The following is an 18,463-nucleotide window of genomic DNA, read 5'->3' on the forward strand; positions in this document are numbered from 1 at the left end:
AACTTTTACCGACCTCGAGATACGGCCCAGCGCCGAGGCGAGCAAGCCTATTCCTCGAGAATTTCAAGACAGAAGACAGGGAAACTGTTTTGAATCTGGAAATACGAGAAGAGAGAGGCAGGAAAGATTTGAATCGAAGTCGTGCCGCGTTCACTAAACCACCAGAAGGTGACACTGCCTAAGACAAGAAACTTTTCAAACCGAGGGATATCGAGATCGGAGGGAAAGAGGAGCAGAGCGAAAAAGGTTCAATAGTAGAAAGGAAAAAGAAAAAAAGAAAGGTCATCAAAACGTGCGTCCAAGAGGTTCCGGGCAAAGTAGGCGTCGACCTGGAGTCTACCATATCACCGAGGCGTCTGGTTGAGACACGTCATTTAAGACTTGTTCTCCTCAGAGGAAGCCTCCTTGGCGGCCTCCTGGGGCTTAGCCTCAGCGGGGGCCTCGCCCTCAGGGCCCTTGTTCTTCATGTACTCATCATAGACATTAAGTGCCTCGTCGACCTTAGCGCGGAGGGACTCTTCATCGTCAAGCCTAGTAAGTGAAAGTTAGTATTCAGTCATCGAGTGGCAGGTTCACAGAGGAAATAATCAAAACTTACAGGCCAAGCAGCTCAGCGTTGTCCATCTCCAGAAGCATACCAGTAATCTTACCAGCGAGCTCGGGTTGCTGGTTCTGGATCTTGGGGTAGAGAGCCTCACCAAGCATCTGCTTTTGCTGGGCGGGAGGAGCGTTCTGAAGGCTCTGGGAAACACTGCCAGCGGGAGCCTCAGCCTGGGGCTGGCCGGCGGGGGCGGGCTGGCCACGGCCTTGTCCACGGCCCATACCCTGGGGACCACCACGGCCGTATCCGGGACCGCCACGCATACCCTGGCCCATAGGCATACCAGGAACCTGGCCACGACCACCGGCACCACGACCGAACTGAGCCTGCATAGGGTAACCCATGCCGTTAGGCATACCACCAGGGACCTGCATGCCCATGGGCATACCCTGGAAGTTGGGAGGAATCTGTTGGTTGGGGCCCATACCGCGGCCACCCTGTTGAGGGAAGCCACCGGGGTACTGGCCGGGGCGTCCACCGGGGATACCGGCCATGACCATGCCGGGCTGGGGGGGGGAAAGGCATACCGCCACGCTGACCGCCGGGGATGAAGCCTTGCTGACCGGGACCGTAGAAGACAGCGGGTTGCATGTAAGGCTGGGGCATACCAGCGGCGGCGGCAGCCTGCTGCTGGCGGATAGTGTTGCGAGCCTGGATGCTAGCCTCAAGCTGGCTGCGGCGGACATCCTTGCGCTGGGCAAGAGCAACGTAGAGGGGCTTGCCGTTGACCATACGCTGGTTCATCTCGGTAACAGCCTTGGAAGCCTCGTCGGGGCTGCTGAAGCAAACGAAACCGAAGCCCTTGCTCTTTCCAAGGAGCTTCTTCTCGGACTTGTCGCCCTCTTGCTCCTCAGCGGCCTCACCCTCCTTCTTCTCCTCGGACTTCTCCTCGTCCTTCTTCTCCTCGGACTTCTCCTTCTCCTCAGCGGGCTTCTCCTCAGTCTTCTCTTCGCTCTTCTCCTCGGTCTTCTCCTCAGACTTCTCGCCCTCCTTCTCCTCGGAAGAGGGAGAGGCGGAGCCATCTGTCAGGGAGTCACGCATGACCTTGGCGGAGGTGATAGTACCGTAGGGGCTGAAAAGGTCGCGGAGCTTCTCATCATCAACGTCATCAGTCAGGTTCTTGACGTACAGGTTGACACCCTGGTACTTGGAGGCCTTCTCGAGGCGGGCAGCCTCGTACTGCTTGCGCAGCTCCTCCTCACGCTCGTGCTTCTTTTGGGCACGACCAACGTAGAGCTTCTGGCTCTTGATATCCTTCTCGTTCATCTCCTCAACGGCGGCCTGCGCGCTCTCGTGAGTGGAGTAGTTGACAAAACCGAAACCACGGCTCTTGCCCTCCTGGTCGTGGCTGAGGGTGGCAGAGGTGATCTCACCGAACTTCTCGAACATGACGCGGAACTCCTCGTCGGAGATCTCAGTGTCGAGGTTCTTGACGTAGATGTTGGTGAAGTTGGCCTTCATCTCCTCGAACTTGCTCTGGCGGTCCTTCTTCGAGATGTGGTGGCCGACGAAGACCTTCTTGTCGTTCAGAAGCATGCCGTTAACGTGCTTGATCGCGTTGTTGGCAGCCTCGGCGGTCTCGTAGTGGACGAAACCGTAACCCTTGGAGTTGCCAAACTCATCCTGAGCGACCTTGCAGCTCAGAATGTTACCGAAGGCAGCGAAGGTATCGTGAAGAGCCTTGTTGTCGATGGCGTTGTCCAGGTTCTTGATGAAAACGTTACCCTGGCCAGTCTTGCGCAGAGCAGGGTCACGCTGAGACCACATGATGCGGCAGGGCTTGCCCTTGATGAGGGTGTAGTTCAGATCCTCCAGAGCACGCTCGCCATCAGCTGTGTTGTTGTAGTTGACGTAGGCGTAGCCGAGGGAGCGACGGGTAACGGCATCACGGCAAACACGGATGGAGGCAACCTGACCGATGGAAGAGAAGAGCTCGTAGAGCATAGCCTCGGTCACGGAGGGGTCAAGCTCGCCAACGTAGAGGGAAGCCGAGTGGGGCTGAGCGTTGGCAGCAGCACCCTCGCCGGTGGACTCGGCGGGAGCGGCAGCAGCAGGGGCAGCGCCGTTGGCCTCGGGAGAGCCGTTGACATTGCTGTCAGTGGCGGTAGGGGTGGTGGCAGCGTCGGCGGACATTTTGACGGGCTGTTGTTGTTTTTTTATCTTTTCTGATTATTTTTAAAGAGATATTAGCAGATCGTCTCGGCAAAGTCTAGTAGCTGTGGGGAAGTGTAGCAGAGAATGGATTTTTGGCGTCGATACAAATGCGTTCCATGCAACCAGTCTAATGAGACACGCAGACATTGTGATTCAAAGCCAGCGAGGGGTGGAAACATGTCAAAGGAGGGAACAGCCCATGCAATACTGGATGTCCACGCAACAAAGGACTTTTCTGAGAGGGGATCGCACCAATAGAACTAGCGAAATGAAACTTGACAATCGACGAGGAAACCAAAAGGGGATACTTCAAGCGAAGCAAGGGCAAGACCGAGAAGATAAAAGCAGATGAATATTTCGAGGGACGCGACCAACCTTGAAAGTGAGGCGGTTGAAGGGAAATCTTCCGCACACCGCACAAATGGGGAGGGATGAAGATAAGATAACCGAAGTTTTTTTATTAGGGGGGTTTTCCGGGTTTTTTTGGAAGTTTTTTTTGTTGGCTTTCGAGAGTGTCGAAAGGAAGAAAAAGGATTTCCCTAAAGAAAGAGAGAGGGGTGTTGGTGGTGTTTCAAGGGAAGAAAAAAAAGTTGACCCGCGAAAAGGGCCTTTCTGGAAAACTCAGCGGAAAGAGAGAGGGGCCGCTAGTCCGAAAGAGGCAGGCGGACAGTGTGGGTTTAAGGGCTTTGCGAGGGGTTCACGTGCTCTGGTACACACTTGGTATTTATACCAGTATACAGTATACAACTATGAGTGTATAAAAATGATATAAGTTAAGAGATATGGTTATTGAGTAGTACTAAGAAGATAGTTTATGAGATAGCTGATGTTGATATTGATACTGATATTGATTGAATTTCAGTCAGGCAGCACTCACGTTCTCCCTCTACGGTGCCACTCTCGGCTGCTCTGCACCAATGAACAGCCCGCTATTTGGTGGACGCCAATGCTATGCATACACAGATCAAACGGGTCCTATTCAGACAAGAAAGAAGAGACAGCAAAAAAAAAAATTGCAAGCTTGCATAATACGCCCGTCAAATGAAAAAAAGCAAATGATCCTGATGATAATAGCACCACTTTAACTCAAATCAAAACCAGCTCCCGAGCTCACCGCGTACAACAGTTTACTTCGAAGTCCATCGGCAGTCGAGTACCGTGGTAATTTCAGCAAATTCACGCATGTACTGGTACTGGGGAGTCGTTCCTGGTCATCGCTAGAATCTCGAATGCTAAAGCGGGGGTTGAGATGGCTGAACCCAAGCAACGGAGCACGAGGAGTTGAGGTCACAAATCGCAAGACCTTCTGGCGTTCCTCATTGCTCATCTCATGCATGACCTTCCAGAAGTGCTTGATGGTGGGGTGTTCTTCATTGTCATCGCCAATGGTGTAAACGCCACCATATTGAGTGTTTCGTCGCAGATCTTCCACGTCGATATCACCCCTCTCGCCACTCACCAGAGTCTGCAACTCGGTCTGATTGAACATGGAAAGCCAAGCTGGCTGGATTATCTGTCCAAGTCCTTGAAGGAAAGCGTTGGTCTGCATCGCAGGCTGTACTTGCAGACGATATCTGGCAATATATGATATGTACACCAGTCGGTTCTGATTTGTCACGGGAATCTTTGAGCCATTATACCGCAATTCTTTCGTCACGGTTCGATTCGTTGAATCTTGCATTGGGATTGTATCGGTGACTGTGAAGTCCAACGCGAAGTCTTCCACATCTCCCGAGTAGTTCTTTAATTGCAACTGTGTAAAAGTTTTGTCAGCCATCTCTGCTCCTTGATCGAGTCAATCTATCGCCAACACTTACCAAACCTTGGTACAGACCCTGGTCGAGATCTTTGAGATCATTAATATTGGCGCGGTAAGACGATTCTCGCATCGCAGACCCAGTACCCCCCGTCAAGGCCCATTTTAATAAGAAAAAGGGTGCAAAATTCACATCAATCAGGATTCCTTCATACAAACACTTTCCAATCACCCGGCCGAGAAATTCGTAGCGACGGAGGAGCTCACGGACGTGTCCAGAACTCTCGGAACTCGATTCGGGGAGTCCAGACTTACGACACTTGTCCTTGTACTGCTCAATACATTGTGCAACAGCAGTTGCATTCGGATAAAGCAGATGCTGATCATTTTCAGAAAACATGTTGAAACTGCCCTCAGTCTTGAACGCCTCAGTTGTGATGCTGGTCAGAAACTCTTTCGTAACTCCACCACCATCAATACCCGCCTCCATGGCTCCAAATCGATCGATGAAGCTAATTTGTATCGGCTCTTTTAAGCCGTCACCTAATTGGTAGAACTGAGACAATGCATCATCAAATACATGCTCTCTTCGAATTTCAGCCTGATGGCGGGCCAGCACCTCTTGGAATGATTGTTGGCCATTCATCATTTGGCCCATAGAAGCTTGGGCAATCGATGCACGCCACGAATCAGGGTCGACGAAGCCGCGTCGCCGGCGATGTTGGTCATGATAGATGAATTGACGGAAGATCTGGACGCGCGTGGCAAATGGAATGAAGAAAGGCATGTTTCGAAGGATCTCCAGCCTTGGAGCGATAGCTGCTAGCACTCGGCCCCGAGCAACTTTCTGTTGGTGACGTCGTAAAGATTCTAGGCGAATGGTTTGCTGGGCATGACCTGCCCCAGCCAGACCATAGGGTGTAAGCGACCCATCATCGACCACATCAACTTCGTCTGGATCTTCCATTCGTGCTTGCACCTCATGTCGTCTTTCTTCTTCGCCTACTACGGCAGGGATGAAGCCCTCCATGTCAAAGCGACTTGTCATAAGCCAGTGGTCAGGTGGAAGGAACTTCCGTCGTGAACTATGTTCAAATTGTGCATTAGTGTCTGAAAACTTGCCCAATGAAACAGAATATCGGCTTACTCTCTTTCATGTAACATTCGAAGCAACCCAGTGACGAGGCCTTTAAAATATTCCAATGGGATTCCTGTAACACCAGGTAGATAACTGTTCTGTCCCTTGGATTCAAGATCAGCGGCACTAGGTAGAGGTGCTGAAGAGCCAGAAGGTTGCGAAGCACTGTTAAAATAGCTACTAAGGTTGACAGCGGTTGGCCGGAATTCTGGTTCACTAAGATCCACGGCATTCCAGTACAGAGTAAAAGCAAGGTTTTTCAAGAATATTGTCATGTCCTTGATCTCGTTCAGTGGCAGGGCACTTTCTCGCGTCCATGACATCTTGGTCCCATCAGACGCATTAAAGGAGGAGGCGCTGGAGAAGAACTCATCATCGTCCATGACTTTCAGTACAAAGGTGAAAAGTTCAAGGAATAGTAAGATAGTAGTCCACTCTTGATCTCTCTGGTCTTGAGGCATGTCGACGGATTCTTTCGCCTGCTGCGGTAGTTGCAATAAGGGAAGAACTTTTGTCGAGTCATCACTGATGATCTTGAAAATACGACTCGATCTAGACGCCTGCCAGAAGTATTTTATGGCAGGAATCTTTGCGTCGAGTTGACCGGGAATTTGTTCACCGGATGGAGCAGACCCTAAGTACAGCCACATACGAATGTCATCTCCGCGACGCGGGAAAATTCTGAGCAAATTCAATGCATATGTAGCAAGGACCCTTGCCTTCTTTGATTCGTCCGACACACTGATTAGGCCAGTCTGCAACTGACGGGGGGACCGAATTCGAGAAAGAAGCCCTGTAACACTGCTCTGGTTGACAAGACTTGTCACTTGCGCCTTGATGAATGGATGTAGCGGACGGACACCTTTAGGTAAGTCCACTTCACTTGGATCCTCCACCTCCAAGCCCTGCATGAGGGACGTCGCCGTTGATGTTAGTAGCTCCGATACTACCGTCACAAATTCCAGCTCTGGCGTATGAGTGTTTGCATGGGGGCCAAGGGCATGGCGTTGGAAGAAGATTAGGTAAGAGAGCAACCAGGTACGAGCTTTGGTGTCGTCGATGGCGCGGTTTGTGGGCGTAGGCTCAGCAAGGCATGCCGAGACGGCCAGGGCTAGCATTCTATAGTTGATCTGGCTGGCCAGTCCATCCAGCTTTCCAAGATAAATTTCTAGATCCTGTATTGTGAGGTATGCAGTTGCGAACGATTCGTAAACTGACATTGTCTCGGATGTGATCGGACGTAGAAGAGCAAGCACAGCCTCTTGAAGAAGATCGGGATGGACACCTCCGTTTTGTTGGACTGACTCTGCTTGTTGCCGCTCCAGGTGCAACTTGGATAGATTCATGGTAAGATATGACATAGCCTCATAATAGGCATCTGCAATATTTGCCATTTGCTTAGGTATCAGGCTTGATAGGAACATCACTGATCGAATGAGTGGTTCCACCGCGGTCGTTGGGACATGAGATGCGGAGGCCGAGTTTAGTACTCTGAGCACTGCCATCGCTAAGCGTCTAAGTAGCTTTGTCCATTCCCCCTCTGCTGCGATAGTGGGGAGTGTCCTGAACGTCTGCTCAAAGGCATCGACGAAGTATACCAAGCGTAATATATCATCACGTTTCCTAGACGATACAAATTGCACGAGCAACCTCAGTTGGGACAAACATTGGTCCCCCGTAGCATAAGGTATCGAGCGGCGAGATGAAAAGGCCGCATCATCGGCGATAGCTTCAACACCGGCTGTCAAGTCCATAGCGTCCGTCATCTCCCGCTCATTATTATCCCATTCCGATCTCCATATTCCATAAGTCTCGGACCTGCTGCGGTAGCCCCGCCAAACTCTCTGGATCACGCGGGACGCATTCTGTTTCTCCCTATCCCGCTGGCGTTGCAAACGTTCTTGTTGTGCAATGGCGACCGCACTCTGAGGGTTCGATGCATGAGGAGTCGATCGTGTTGATGGGTTGCCTGGGAACGCAGCGAAAGGATTGTTGGTGCGGCCACTGAGATTCACCTGCCGCGGACGACGAGAGCTGCCGGTGAAAGACTGGAACATGGTGGGAGTGTTCCTCCACCCCGGAGAGGCGAAAAATCTCGAAGCGATCTGAAAAGTCTATGCACAAGAGTACCGCTGCAGATGAAAAGAAATAAAGAGATGCAAACCCATACCGCAGTGCTGGGCGTGGAAAGTGAGTGTTTGACAGAATTAACTATGACATATCTCCATTCCACTTGGAGACGGCGAACCGCCGATACGCGGGCGCATGGCGACCTTATCGGGTTGCCGCCTTGGTGCACGGGACACGCACTTCTAGGTGGTATTTGAGCTAGCTGTATTAGAACGACAGTATTTCCACTCCATTAGTATGTTATATCGACGTTCAAGGCTATTCACGGTTGACGAGTCGAACTTGACATACGACGGAGTTCAAGTTGACTCCAAGATCTCCTTAAAGTGGTTGCTATCTATCTTGAGCTCGAATTCCTAATACTAATAGTCTTCTCAAGTGTTCTTGACAAAACTTTATGCATATTGCCCAATGTGAATTTCCGAAGTCCTGTGCGGAGACCCTCCAGCCTGAATATATATAGAGAGTGCACCGTGCACATTCAAGCACATCTGTGAAAAGGTTGGCAACCTTGTGTTTTCAAATACAAAACGGTGAGTACCATACAGGTGACCTACGTACTCATCCTATGGTAATAAGACTATAATGTTTACGAGTACCAACTCAAAATACAGCTGCATAGACCGGACCTATTTCTCGTTTTATTCTAATCAAGTATGCTGTACATATAATACATAGAGGAAGCGATCGACCAGCGAAGCGGTAGAAGGGTATATCGAGGAGACGGATAAGTGTCAAGGCTCCAAGGCGGAAGACATAATAGGTCGCCGAAAGCCTTAAAAAAAAGGTCAGAATTCTGATAAAGATTGAGCATTTGGGAATGCTTCAACTCACATCCAATTCAGACATGGGATGATGGAAATCCATCAGTTATCGTTGCTCATCCGAGCCACACAATTATCGCTGGCTCTTGTACTCCTCAACCTCGCGTTGCATAATTTCCTCTCCATTGCGCTCACCCCAAAGATTGAGGTAGTCCTGTCCTTTGAGACTATCGACCATCGTGACAATTCGCCCGTTCTTCTCAACGTCCTTGGTGTATCTGCTCCGCTTAGGCTCCGCAACCTTAGTGACGAAAGGTGTGAGCTATATACCGACATTAGTATCTGCCCTATGAGTTGAATGTCCAGTCCGATCCACCAACCTTGAATTCGTCCAAGTCATCTGGAGCAACATAGGTGCGGACCTTATGCCAGTTGATCACGTAGTTGCCCTTCTTGTCGAAGTGACCCATCGATCCCGTACGGTTACCTTTGTAGAAACCGCCATTGACCTGCTTAGTTGTGAAGCGTAGGCGCGCCATCATCGGATTGGAGGGCTTAAACATGTTGGCAGGTAAAGAACGCGCTGAAAAGGGAGAGAGGTGAATGTCGTCGTGCCGGAGAAGAAGAAGTGGGCGTTTGGAAAGTTCGGGCGGTCGGACCGCCCTTTTCGCCGCGCCGAGAATTTTTTTTTTTGGGAAGTCCGCAGCAAAAAAGTTGAATCAATCTTCAAACCCCACCAACACTGCAATATCGAGCTTGCTCTGGGATAATATTGGAAGAGAGGAATTATTTATTCACTCCTCTTTTCTATTGAAAGCGTTTTGCTCCCCAGATCGCAACCATGCCGCGCAAGCAAACTCAGCAACGCGCGCCGAAAGATCACACCGCGCATAAACCATCACAGAGGCGCAAGCCCAGCCGAGCTCAAGATGCTTTATCTATCGCAGAGGCAGAGACAAAAACCAGGTTAGGTGTCCGCCGCAGTCGTCTGGGTGTTTCCGAAGACAAGAATGAGCGCAAGAGACATTCCGCCCGCGACGGCGATGACGATGAAGAGGACGACGACAATGAACGAGGACCTACCCATAAGCGTCGCAGAACCGGATTCGAGAATGACAGTGCAGACGGTGGCAGTGATAGCGAAGGACACGAGTGGAAGCTGGGACAAGTCGACAGTGACGACGATAGCGAACTTGACAGTGACGAAGCACTTGGATCTAGCGACGAGGAAAGATTCGAAGGATTTACATTCCGCGGAAGCTCTACGAACAAAAATAAGGTCAATTCCAAGAAGGCCCAGCCAAAGAAGCGTCCGGAGATCAGTCTGTCCGAGGATATGGACGATTCTGAGGATAATAATTCTGCCACCGAAGACGAGGAGGACGATGATTTGGGAGAAGACGCCGTGGATCTTCTCACAGCTTGGGATATGAATACCGCTGAGGAGGAATCGGAGGCCAGGAACGCCGCCGCAAAGGCTAAGAAGGCTACTGCTGGAGACGACAGCGACGAGGATTCAGGTTCGGAGGGTGATAGTGAAGACGACCCAAGCGATGATGATTCTGCCATGTCGGTTTCAGACGACGATGCGGATGATCAACAGGATGGCCTGTCCAAGCTACAAGACTTTGTCCAGTCGATGGATACAAGCAAATCGACGAAGTCCAAGCCAAGAACTCAAGAACAGGGCAACCCAACTGAGTATGGCTTGACTTCTTCTCAAAAACTGACCATTGCCGATCTTTTGCCTTCTATTACGGATTCTCGCCTCAAGAACTCGCTCAAACACGTTGATGCTACACCCCAGGCCTCGAAGTCGGGCATCCCGGGCAAGCTGGATGCCCCATTAGCGAAGCGCCAGCAAGATAAAATCGACCGTGCCGCTGCTTACGAAAAAAGCAAAGAAACCCTTGATCGATGGTTGGATACAGTCAAAGCCAACCGTAGAGCTGAGCATCTCATGTTTCCTTTGCCCAACCCCGATGGCGAGCAGGTCCACCGTATGGATGTTGCGAAGCCCACCAACGACCTCGAAGGCACAATTCAGAACATCTTGGTGGAGAGTGGCCTGGCGGAGGCCAATGGAAAGTCCGCAGAGGATCAGGTTCAAAACTTTGAAGAGATCCAGTCTCGCTCATTGCCCATTGAGGAGATCCGGGCTCGGCAGGCTGAACTCCGAAAGCGACGTGATCTCCTGTTCCGTGAAGAAGTTCGTTCCAAGCGAATCAAGAAGATCAAGAGTAAAGCCTATCGCCGTGTGCACCGAAAGGAGCGTGAGAAGCTGGAACAGCAGGAACGTCAGGCCCTCTTGGAATCTGGTGTTGATCTGGATGAGGCGGAGCGTGAGCAGAACGAGCGCAAGAGAGCTGAAGCCCGCATGGGCTCCAAGCATCGCGATAGCAAGTGGGCCAAGAGTCTCAAGCAAACTGGACGTACCGCCTGGGACGAGGATGCTCGCAACAGCGCTGCTGATCTCGCACTAAGGGAAGAGGAGCTGCGAAAGCGGATCGAAGGAAAGAGTGCGTCTCGTGGAGAAGATGATTACCTTGACTCGTCAAGTTCAGAGTCTGAAGACGAGGATCCCTGGGCGGAGGATGCGGAGGAAACACAAAAGATCAAGGTTCAGCAAAAGCTCGCGGCTCTAGAAGCGAAGGGTGCAGAGGGTGAGGATAAGGGCCCTCATTCCAAACTCCTGGCCATGAAATTCATGCAAAATGCCGAAGCCGCTCGCAAAGAAGCCAACGATGCGGAGATCCGACAGCTCAATCGTGAATTGCATGGAGAGGAGTCGCAGTCAGAGGCCGAGTCAGAGGTTGGCCGTCGGAAATTCGGCCAGTCAGCTAAGGATGATTCCAAGCCAAAAACCAAGGCCCTTCCCAAGAATGAGTTCGAGGAAGCTCCCGACTCAGACGATGAACCAAATCGGGCAGTCGAATCTGATCAAGATGTTGACATCGTCACTGGCCGTCCTGCGAAACAAAAGTCTGGTGCTCCTGGTCCAAAATCCTCTGCCGTGTCTTCCAAGAAGTTGTCTGCTTCCCAGAAAGATGTATCAGGGGAAGAAGAAAACCCATGGCTGGTTCAAACCGAACGTACCAACCGCCGACGAACTGGCGCTGATACCCAGGAGGCACTCGACATCTCTGTCAGCAGTCAACAACCTCAAGCTGCTCAAGCTAGTAGCTCATCTAAGAAGGGCAAGTCCGCGAAATCAGCTCCATCCAAGCAGCGTGTGCAAGAAGAGAACGATAGTGATGATGAGGACAATGTTCCTGTCTTGCTGAAGAACCACGACCTCGTTAAACGGGCGTTCGCTGGTGATGAGGTAGTTCAAGACTTTGAACAAGAAAAACTGGACACTATCGAGGATGAAGGTGACAAGGTTGTCGATAACACCCTCGACGGATGGGGCAGCTGGACCGGTGATGGCATCAGCAACAAGCAGAAGAAAAAACAAAAGCGCTTCCTGACCACTACGGAGGGTGTCAAGGCCGACAAGCGCAAGGATGCCAATCTATCTCGGGTTATCATCAACGAGAAGCGTGTCAAGAAGGTATGATCTGGATTTATTTGCTATCATCGAAACATTTGCTAACTATATTTCTTATTTCAGAACGTCAAGTACATGGCAACTCAATTGCCTCACCAGTTCGAGACCAAAGCCCAGTACGAGAGATCGTTGCGCATGCCGCTTGGCCCCGAGTGGTCGACCAAGGAATCTTACCAGGATGCTACCAAGCCTCGTGTGCTGGTCAAGCAAGGCATTATCAAGCCCATGGAGAAGCCTATGGTCTAAGCACTCATGTTACGACTTTGAAAATCCTGTATATTCATTTCATATATTTCACTTACTTCGTGGGTAGACTATCACGGCGTTTGAGCAAATCAAAAGAATACCATGATTTCGATATTACCCAGTTCCTGCATTACTTTTTACATCCAGTCCCTCCATAGATTGAACTTCATATTTACTTCGCTTTTTCCAGCATGGAGCCTTTGACTGCTAGTAGTATATGTTCCTTTAAGTTTTACTAATACTAATATTGATTCCCCGTAGGGCTGGGATGAGCCTCGGCCGTCAGTTTGGAATGCTCTGTGCTGCAGAACCAGCTAATTAGGGCATACTCTCCACCCATCCATGGTTTGTCCTAGGAATCACTGGCATCAACTGATCACTCATATTTCTTCCTCCCTTTTCTTTCTCCGCCTTATTTATTATTTTTTTTTTTTTAACTTGATTGTCTGTGAGAAGTGTCATAATCAAGATTCTTTTTACTATGTTAGTGCTCTAGCAATATAGCCGCTCCCGTATTTCCAATAAACCCAAGCCCTTTTTACTATTCTACCATCCCCGGTGGTTGAATTACTACTCAAATTGAATAATACTTCAATCATTAAATTCGAGTTCGGAGCCCAAATACACCCATTTACCAGGTCAAAGGGCTCAGGCTGTCAGATCTATCTCCCTTGTTGGAAAATTGTTTACACCTCACCCGCCTCACATTCCACGTAGTGGGGACAACCTCATCCGCCCACAGATCTCATTGTCGCCCTCGTTGCCCTTCATTGCCGGGCCAGATGCCTTCGATCCTACTCACAGGCAGCCAATTCTCCCACTACTGCCATGTCTGGAAGCTCCGTGCGGCACATCTCGCATGAGGATCGGCAGGCCCGGATTCTTTCTGTAGGCCCGTCAAAACAATCTGGCCCGCGTCTGGCTGCTGGGCTGGAGTTGAGGCCCAGGGGGCTCTGTATAGGAACTGGAATTCTCGTAGCGCATACCGAAGATACTTGTAAGTTCGGATTCTGTTTTGTCGGCTCCTTTTTCCTTTTGTTGTTTCATCCTACTCGACACTCCCCTTCGATAGCTGTGAAGCTGCACTGTGCTTTTTGGTCCTCATCGGACGATTTGAAGCATAGAGTTGCGCTTGCAGAGCTCTTCTGTTTCCCATATCTTTTTGTTTGACTTTCTGGGTCTTGCAATTGGAAGATGGGATCACCATGGAAGTCAACAGCCGTGCTAACATGGCTTTTGGCTGCAGAATCAGTCTACTCTCTACCGCAGTCACAACCAATTGGTAGTGTCGCAGAGAAGATCTTGGAGCAAACTGCTACAGAGTCTAGTGCAGCTTTCAAGACCCAGTATCCACCGTCTAACGCCGAAGAAAGGCTATTGATACCGGAGACTTCACCAGTATGTTTCGTAGTTCGCTGTTGATAGCCCTTCCGACATGAATTGACATTGCCCTATAGATTTACCGTGTGGCACTTGATAAACAAGGTCATCCAGCAGAACAACCTTTCCCAACAGGCGTTGATCGAGTTCTGGACGATATTGCGCTTTTGTTGTCTCCAGACGATTCAACTGCGGATTCTAGTGTCCCTGCTCCAACAATTGGCACCGGCCCTGCTACTACATCTTTTGGAGGTCAGTCAAATAGCCCTCAGATGAGATCCCAAACATCTCAAATGCTAATGATCAATCAGAAGTTCCATCTGGTCCACCGACAGCTCTACCAGGACCCCCAGGTGGCACCGGCTATCCCTCCTCAATGGATAATCAAGATGTCTTCCAACCAGTGGCTACTAACGCACCTCCCGCAAATATCAAAGCTCGCGATGATCATCCTGTGAAGAACCTTCATGTAAGTGTACATTAGATAAATATGCACTGCCGTCTTTCTAATCACATATCTAGGCCAATTCATCGGACCCAATTGAGACCAACAAATTCTATGCTGGCCTTTTTCTTGGAACTCAGACGAATGCTAGTTTCACACAGCCGTACTCTCTCAGCTGGTCAGGTGGTAAAGGCTCTTTGAAGAGCTGGGGCTTTGGTGTTACGCACCTAGAGGAAAATGTGCTGGCATATGGTCCCAAAAATGACAAGCTCCCAGGCAAGCCTGCCGAGTACTATATCAACCCCGTGGGTCTTCAGCACATGATATTATCCGCATCTGAGCTGGACAAGTCCAGCGTTTTGAATGTTGAGAACCCCAAGGCGTTTTCTGCTCACGCTATTTTAAGTCCCTCTGCTGGTTCGAATCAAAGCATTACTTTCCCTGTTGTTCAGGGCATGGGATACGTCACTGGTGTTTACAACGACTTGCAACCCCTGATTGAAAGTGGCGTGTTCTTCCGCAAGGTTGTCAGCGCAGGCTCGCCTAAACCTGGAATCTACAAGTATCAAGTTGCCCTCGAAGATGACACGCATTGGGTTCTATATGCCTCCCCCAATGATGGCAAAGACCCAGAGCTGAAGCTGGCAACTAAGTCGACTCTTCGCGGGCCCCATGGATTTTCTGGCTCAATTCAAGTCGCTAAGAACCCTGCGGGCAAGTCAGGTGAGAAGTTCTACGACAACTCTGCCGGTGTTTACCCCGTTGCAGGTCACATTTCCGGTTCCGTGACTGGTGATACCGGATCGTACAGCTTGTCTTGGACTAAAGGCGGAAAACATACGGATGGTACTCCCCTCATTATGTTTGCATTGCCTCACCATGTTGAATCTTTTGATCGAAACACCACCGAAAGAGTCACGAGCGTCCATCTTCGAAGTACCACCAAGGGCAACGCAACCGCAATCATCGGTGATAGCTGGACAATGGTTGAACCAGAACTTCCCGTCGATATGGGATTCGCTCCCTGGTCGACTAGCAAGGGTAATATTCATGCTCTGTCACCTTCATCCAAGGAGGCAATCGTCCAGATTGCCCCCTACGAACTGCAGCAGAACATCTCCGAGCAAACCTCCTTGAACAGTATGTACTACAGCGGCAAAGCGTTGAGTAAGTTTGCAACTCTTGTGTGGACTGTATCCCAGCTTGGCGGCGACGATAAGGTTTCCAGCAAAGCCTTCCAGGAGCTCAAGGATAGCTTCGCGCTTTTCGTGAACAACCACCAGCAGTACCCGCTCGCATATGACTCTGTCTGGAAAGGAGTTGTCTCATCGGCCGGGTACGACGGCGATCTGAACCAGGACTTTGGAAATACCGCATACAACGATCACCACTTCCATTACGGTTACTTCATCCAGGCCGCTGCAATCATTGGTTCTCTCGACCCGGACTGGCTGGCCCAGAACAAGGACTGGGTCAATATGCTGGTCCGTGATGCAGGTAACTCCGTGGAGAACGACCCGCACTTCCCCTTCTCCCGCGCCTTCGACTGGTTTAACGGCCACTCCTGGGCAAAAGGTTTGTTTGAATCTTACGATGGCAAGGATGAGGAGTCCACTTCCGAAGATACCATGTTCGCCTACGCTGTGAAGATGTGGGGTCAAACAATCGGTGATGCTAGCATGGAGGCTCGTGGAAATCTGATGCTGGGCGTTATGCGTCGATCTTTGGACAACTATTTCCTCATGCGAAACAATAACACCAATCAACCAGCCCAATTTATCGGAAATAAGGTGACAGGAATTGTAAGTAACCACTCATTCCCGCTGCTTTCTACGGCATTTTGATTCTAATCCAATTGAAACAGCTATTCGAGAACAAGGTTGACCACACCACCTACTTTGGCAATAACCTGGAATACATCCAAGGAATTCACATGCTTCCTCTCCTCCCTCACTCAGCCTACACTCGATCCCAGGAATTTGTGTCTGAGGAATGGGAAGCTATGTTCTCCCCCAATGCCTCCACTCCAGCTGATAAGGTTGATGGTGGCTGGAAGGGTGTTCTCTTCGCCAACCTAGCTCTCGTTAATCCAAAGGCTTCATGGAACTTCTTCGCTCAGCACCACTTCGACTACAGTTGGATTGATGGCGGTGCCTCTCGAACGTGGTATTTGGCCTATGCAGCCGCCCTTGGTGGTCTGTAAGGCATTGATTGAACCTGTTCATCAAGTTCTTTGCTTTTCTCTCGGCGTTTTTTTTTTCACTTCCTATTTTTCTTAGGCTATTTCGCAGGCGCCTGAGGTGTTGTCTTGCTTTGTGGGTCTTACTAAGTAGTTATTTCTCGCAGTGATGGATATAGTACGTTCAATGTTATGGCAGCTATGAAAGAGGAATGTCAGGACTGGATTGATTTACGCTCGACTAGCTAGAATGCCACTCAGTTGAAGGTCGGTGAGCATCTACAGCACTCTAAATAATAATGAATCTATAACCATGATCTTTTTGTGCTTTCAAGGTTTACGCCTGAATGGTAATAATCTTACAATGCAGAATGATAGCTGAATGTATACGTACTTCCTTTTCTGGTTAGGTTAGCTGTTTCAATCAAAGTTTAGCGTGCTACCGCTCATCAATGCCGAGATAAAATTATCAACAAATTCGAAGACTAATAATATTCACATTGCATCGCCGACTGAATCAGAGATACTTGGATTATGACTGCTCCATCCACTTCTGCAGAACGGACGCTACCTGCAAGCTATTCTTCTCTAGGAAGACCATATGTCCATTTCCATGAATGCCAATGTCAGCCAGCTGAAGATGCTTTGTTTGAACACCTGCTTGCTTCAGGAACCGTACAGTGCACCAGTCATAGGGTGCGTGGTATGATGACTCGGTTGTCAAGACCAGGACAGGTACCTTGGCAAGGTTAACCAGCTTTCTCGGAGCGGGAGAATCAGCCTGGATAATGCAGTTTGAGAAGGAAGACGAATTAGATGGGATGGTGTGTTTCACGAGGTCCGTCTCCGGGTTCGTCACGGCGGGCGAATAGGTGAGTGGGATATCGGTCAACCCGTAAGCACGCGAAGAGGTGTTGCTGAAGATGGCTTCCTGGAAGGGAGGGCCGGTTGGTTCGAGGGAGACGATGGAGTGGACGAGTTCTGGGCGGACATCGGCTAAGAGCCAGGGCATCACTCCACCTTGAGAGTGGGATAGGAGAATAGCTGGGGATCCGATGATATCAAGAAGTTCAGCGCCAGCGGCCTGGACGGTTGATTGCTGGTAGGTTGATGATTTAAGGAACTCGACTGTTGAGGCATAGTAGGTGTCGAAGTTGGGGTCACCCATGACTCCTGTTCCGTTCCATTGGGTGTGTAGGGAGGCCTGGGGCCAGAGATTATATCGCTTTGGCGCAGTGAAACGCTGCTGCAGTACCTCGGCACTGTAAGTGCTCATTGTTCCATTGCCAGGGAACCAAGGGCTACGGCCACGAAAGGTCTGGTCGATGATATAGCAATCATATCCCTGAGAGACGAAGTATGAGGCCCAGCCTTCTCCTCCGTCGGGCTTGTTCAGCCAATTCTGCGAGAATACAATAGTCAGTGTCTATGTAGCTTCGAAGAGGTGGTTCATAAGAATATAACAATTATACATACAGTTCCTGTTTGAGCTTGTCCATGAATGAAGACAATTGGATGCGGTTTGGTAGCTCCCTTAACTGGAGACAGCTTTTCCACATACATCTGGTCCGTGAAGACATGCTCGCCAGATCCATTATCAATATACTGTCCTCCCACATACATGTACGATCGCTGAGCAGGTGCCTCAGCAACCCAGCTTGAAGCTGTCGCAACAATGGCCGAACCGATCAACAATAATCCTGTCTTGACATGCATTCTTGGTATGAAGAAGATGAAGATAAAGGGTTAAACCCAAGTACCTCAAGGTCCAGAAGGTTTTAGGCTTTATGCTAGCATGCCGTTTCTCATCCACTTTCTTCAATGGGATTGGTTAATTTAAAATTAATTTAGGAGTTTCAGACTTGGTTTTTGCCGAATTTCCCCCGTCCCGGAAATGCTCGGCCGTCTACCGACGAATTAAGGATGATCGGCCCCCGACGAACACGGCCTTTCGAATGGTGTTCGCACGGATCGATGACTCCATGAGTAGATTTGCCCGATTGATGATGTACCAATGGGATGGGACAGTCACGAAAAAAAGTAAAAATACATAATTATATCGTAAATTTAATTGCAAGCTTCGATTTATGCTTTCCTTCGCCTGCTACTATGAAATATGA

The 18,463-nt window shown here is 49.9% G+C and overlaps 6 protein-coding genes across 6 annotated transcripts; 2 read left to right on the forward strand and 4 right to left on the reverse strand.

The window, feature by feature from the left end:
• Positions 1-374: 374 nt before the first annotated feature.
• On the reverse strand, positions 375-2,734 carry pab1 (polyadenylate-binding protein; the record flags this gene model as incomplete). The annotated part of the gene is made up of 3 exons (XM_056645237.1): positions 375-531; positions 599-1,107; positions 1,181-2,734. 3 exons carry the CDS (start codon positions 2,732-2,734, stop codon positions 375-377), a joined length of 2,220 nt encoding a protein of 739 aa, XP_056500475.1.
• Positions 2,735-3,836: 1,102 nt separating this feature from the next.
• N7469_006320 (HECT-type E3 ubiquitin-protein ligase) lies at positions 3,837-7,706 on the reverse strand (the record flags this gene model as incomplete). Its single annotated transcript, XM_056645238.1, has 3 exons — positions 3,837-4,508; positions 4,573-5,596; positions 5,659-7,706. The coding sequence occupies 3 exons, from the start codon at positions 7,704-7,706 to the stop codon at positions 3,837-3,839; spliced, it is 3,744 nt and encodes a 1,247-aa protein (XP_056500476.1).
• Positions 7,707-8,676: 970 nt separating this feature from the next.
• On the reverse strand, positions 8,677-9,106 carry N7469_006321 (mitochondrial 54S ribosomal protein mL41; the record flags this gene model as incomplete). The annotated part of the gene is made up of 2 exons (XM_056645239.1): positions 8,677-8,865; positions 8,924-9,106. 2 exons carry the CDS (start codon positions 9,104-9,106, stop codon positions 8,677-8,679), a joined length of 372 nt encoding a protein of 123 aa, XP_056500477.1.
• Positions 9,107-9,384: 278 nt separating this feature from the next.
• N7469_006322 (UTP14 family protein) lies at positions 9,385-12,339 on the forward strand (the record flags this gene model as incomplete). The annotated part of the gene is made up of 2 exons (XM_056645240.1): positions 9,385-12,096; positions 12,157-12,339. The coding sequence occupies 2 exons, from the start codon at positions 9,385-9,387 to the stop codon at positions 12,337-12,339; spliced, it is 2,895 nt and encodes a 964-aa protein (XP_056500478.1).
• Positions 12,340-13,533: 1,194 nt separating this feature from the next.
• On the forward strand, positions 13,534-16,367 carry N7469_006323 (glucan endo-1,3-beta-D-glucosidase; the record flags this gene model as incomplete). Its single annotated transcript, XM_056645241.1, has 5 exons — positions 13,534-13,737; positions 13,797-13,971; positions 13,992-14,188; positions 14,242-15,966; positions 16,029-16,367. The coding sequence occupies 5 exons, from the start codon at positions 13,534-13,536 to the stop codon at positions 16,365-16,367; spliced, it is 2,640 nt and encodes an 879-aa protein (XP_056500479.1).
• Positions 16,368-16,875: 508 nt separating this feature from the next.
• On the reverse strand, positions 16,876-18,059 carry N7469_006324 (alpha/beta hydrolase; the record flags this gene model as incomplete). Its single annotated transcript, XM_056645242.1, has 2 exons — positions 16,876-17,745; positions 17,820-18,059. 2 exons carry the CDS (start codon positions 18,057-18,059, stop codon positions 16,876-16,878), a joined length of 1,110 nt encoding a protein of 369 aa, XP_056500480.1.
• Between the last annotated feature and the right edge of the window lie 404 nt (positions 18,060-18,463).

This window comes from Penicillium citrinum (genome assembly GCF_028827155.1).
Source record: "Penicillium citrinum strain IBT 23319 chromosome Unknown utg000005l:1.0-1900146.0:1.0-1900348.0, whole genome shotgun sequence".
Taxonomy (NCBI): Eukaryota; Fungi; Ascomycota; class Eurotiomycetes; order Eurotiales; family Aspergillaceae; genus Penicillium; species Penicillium citrinum.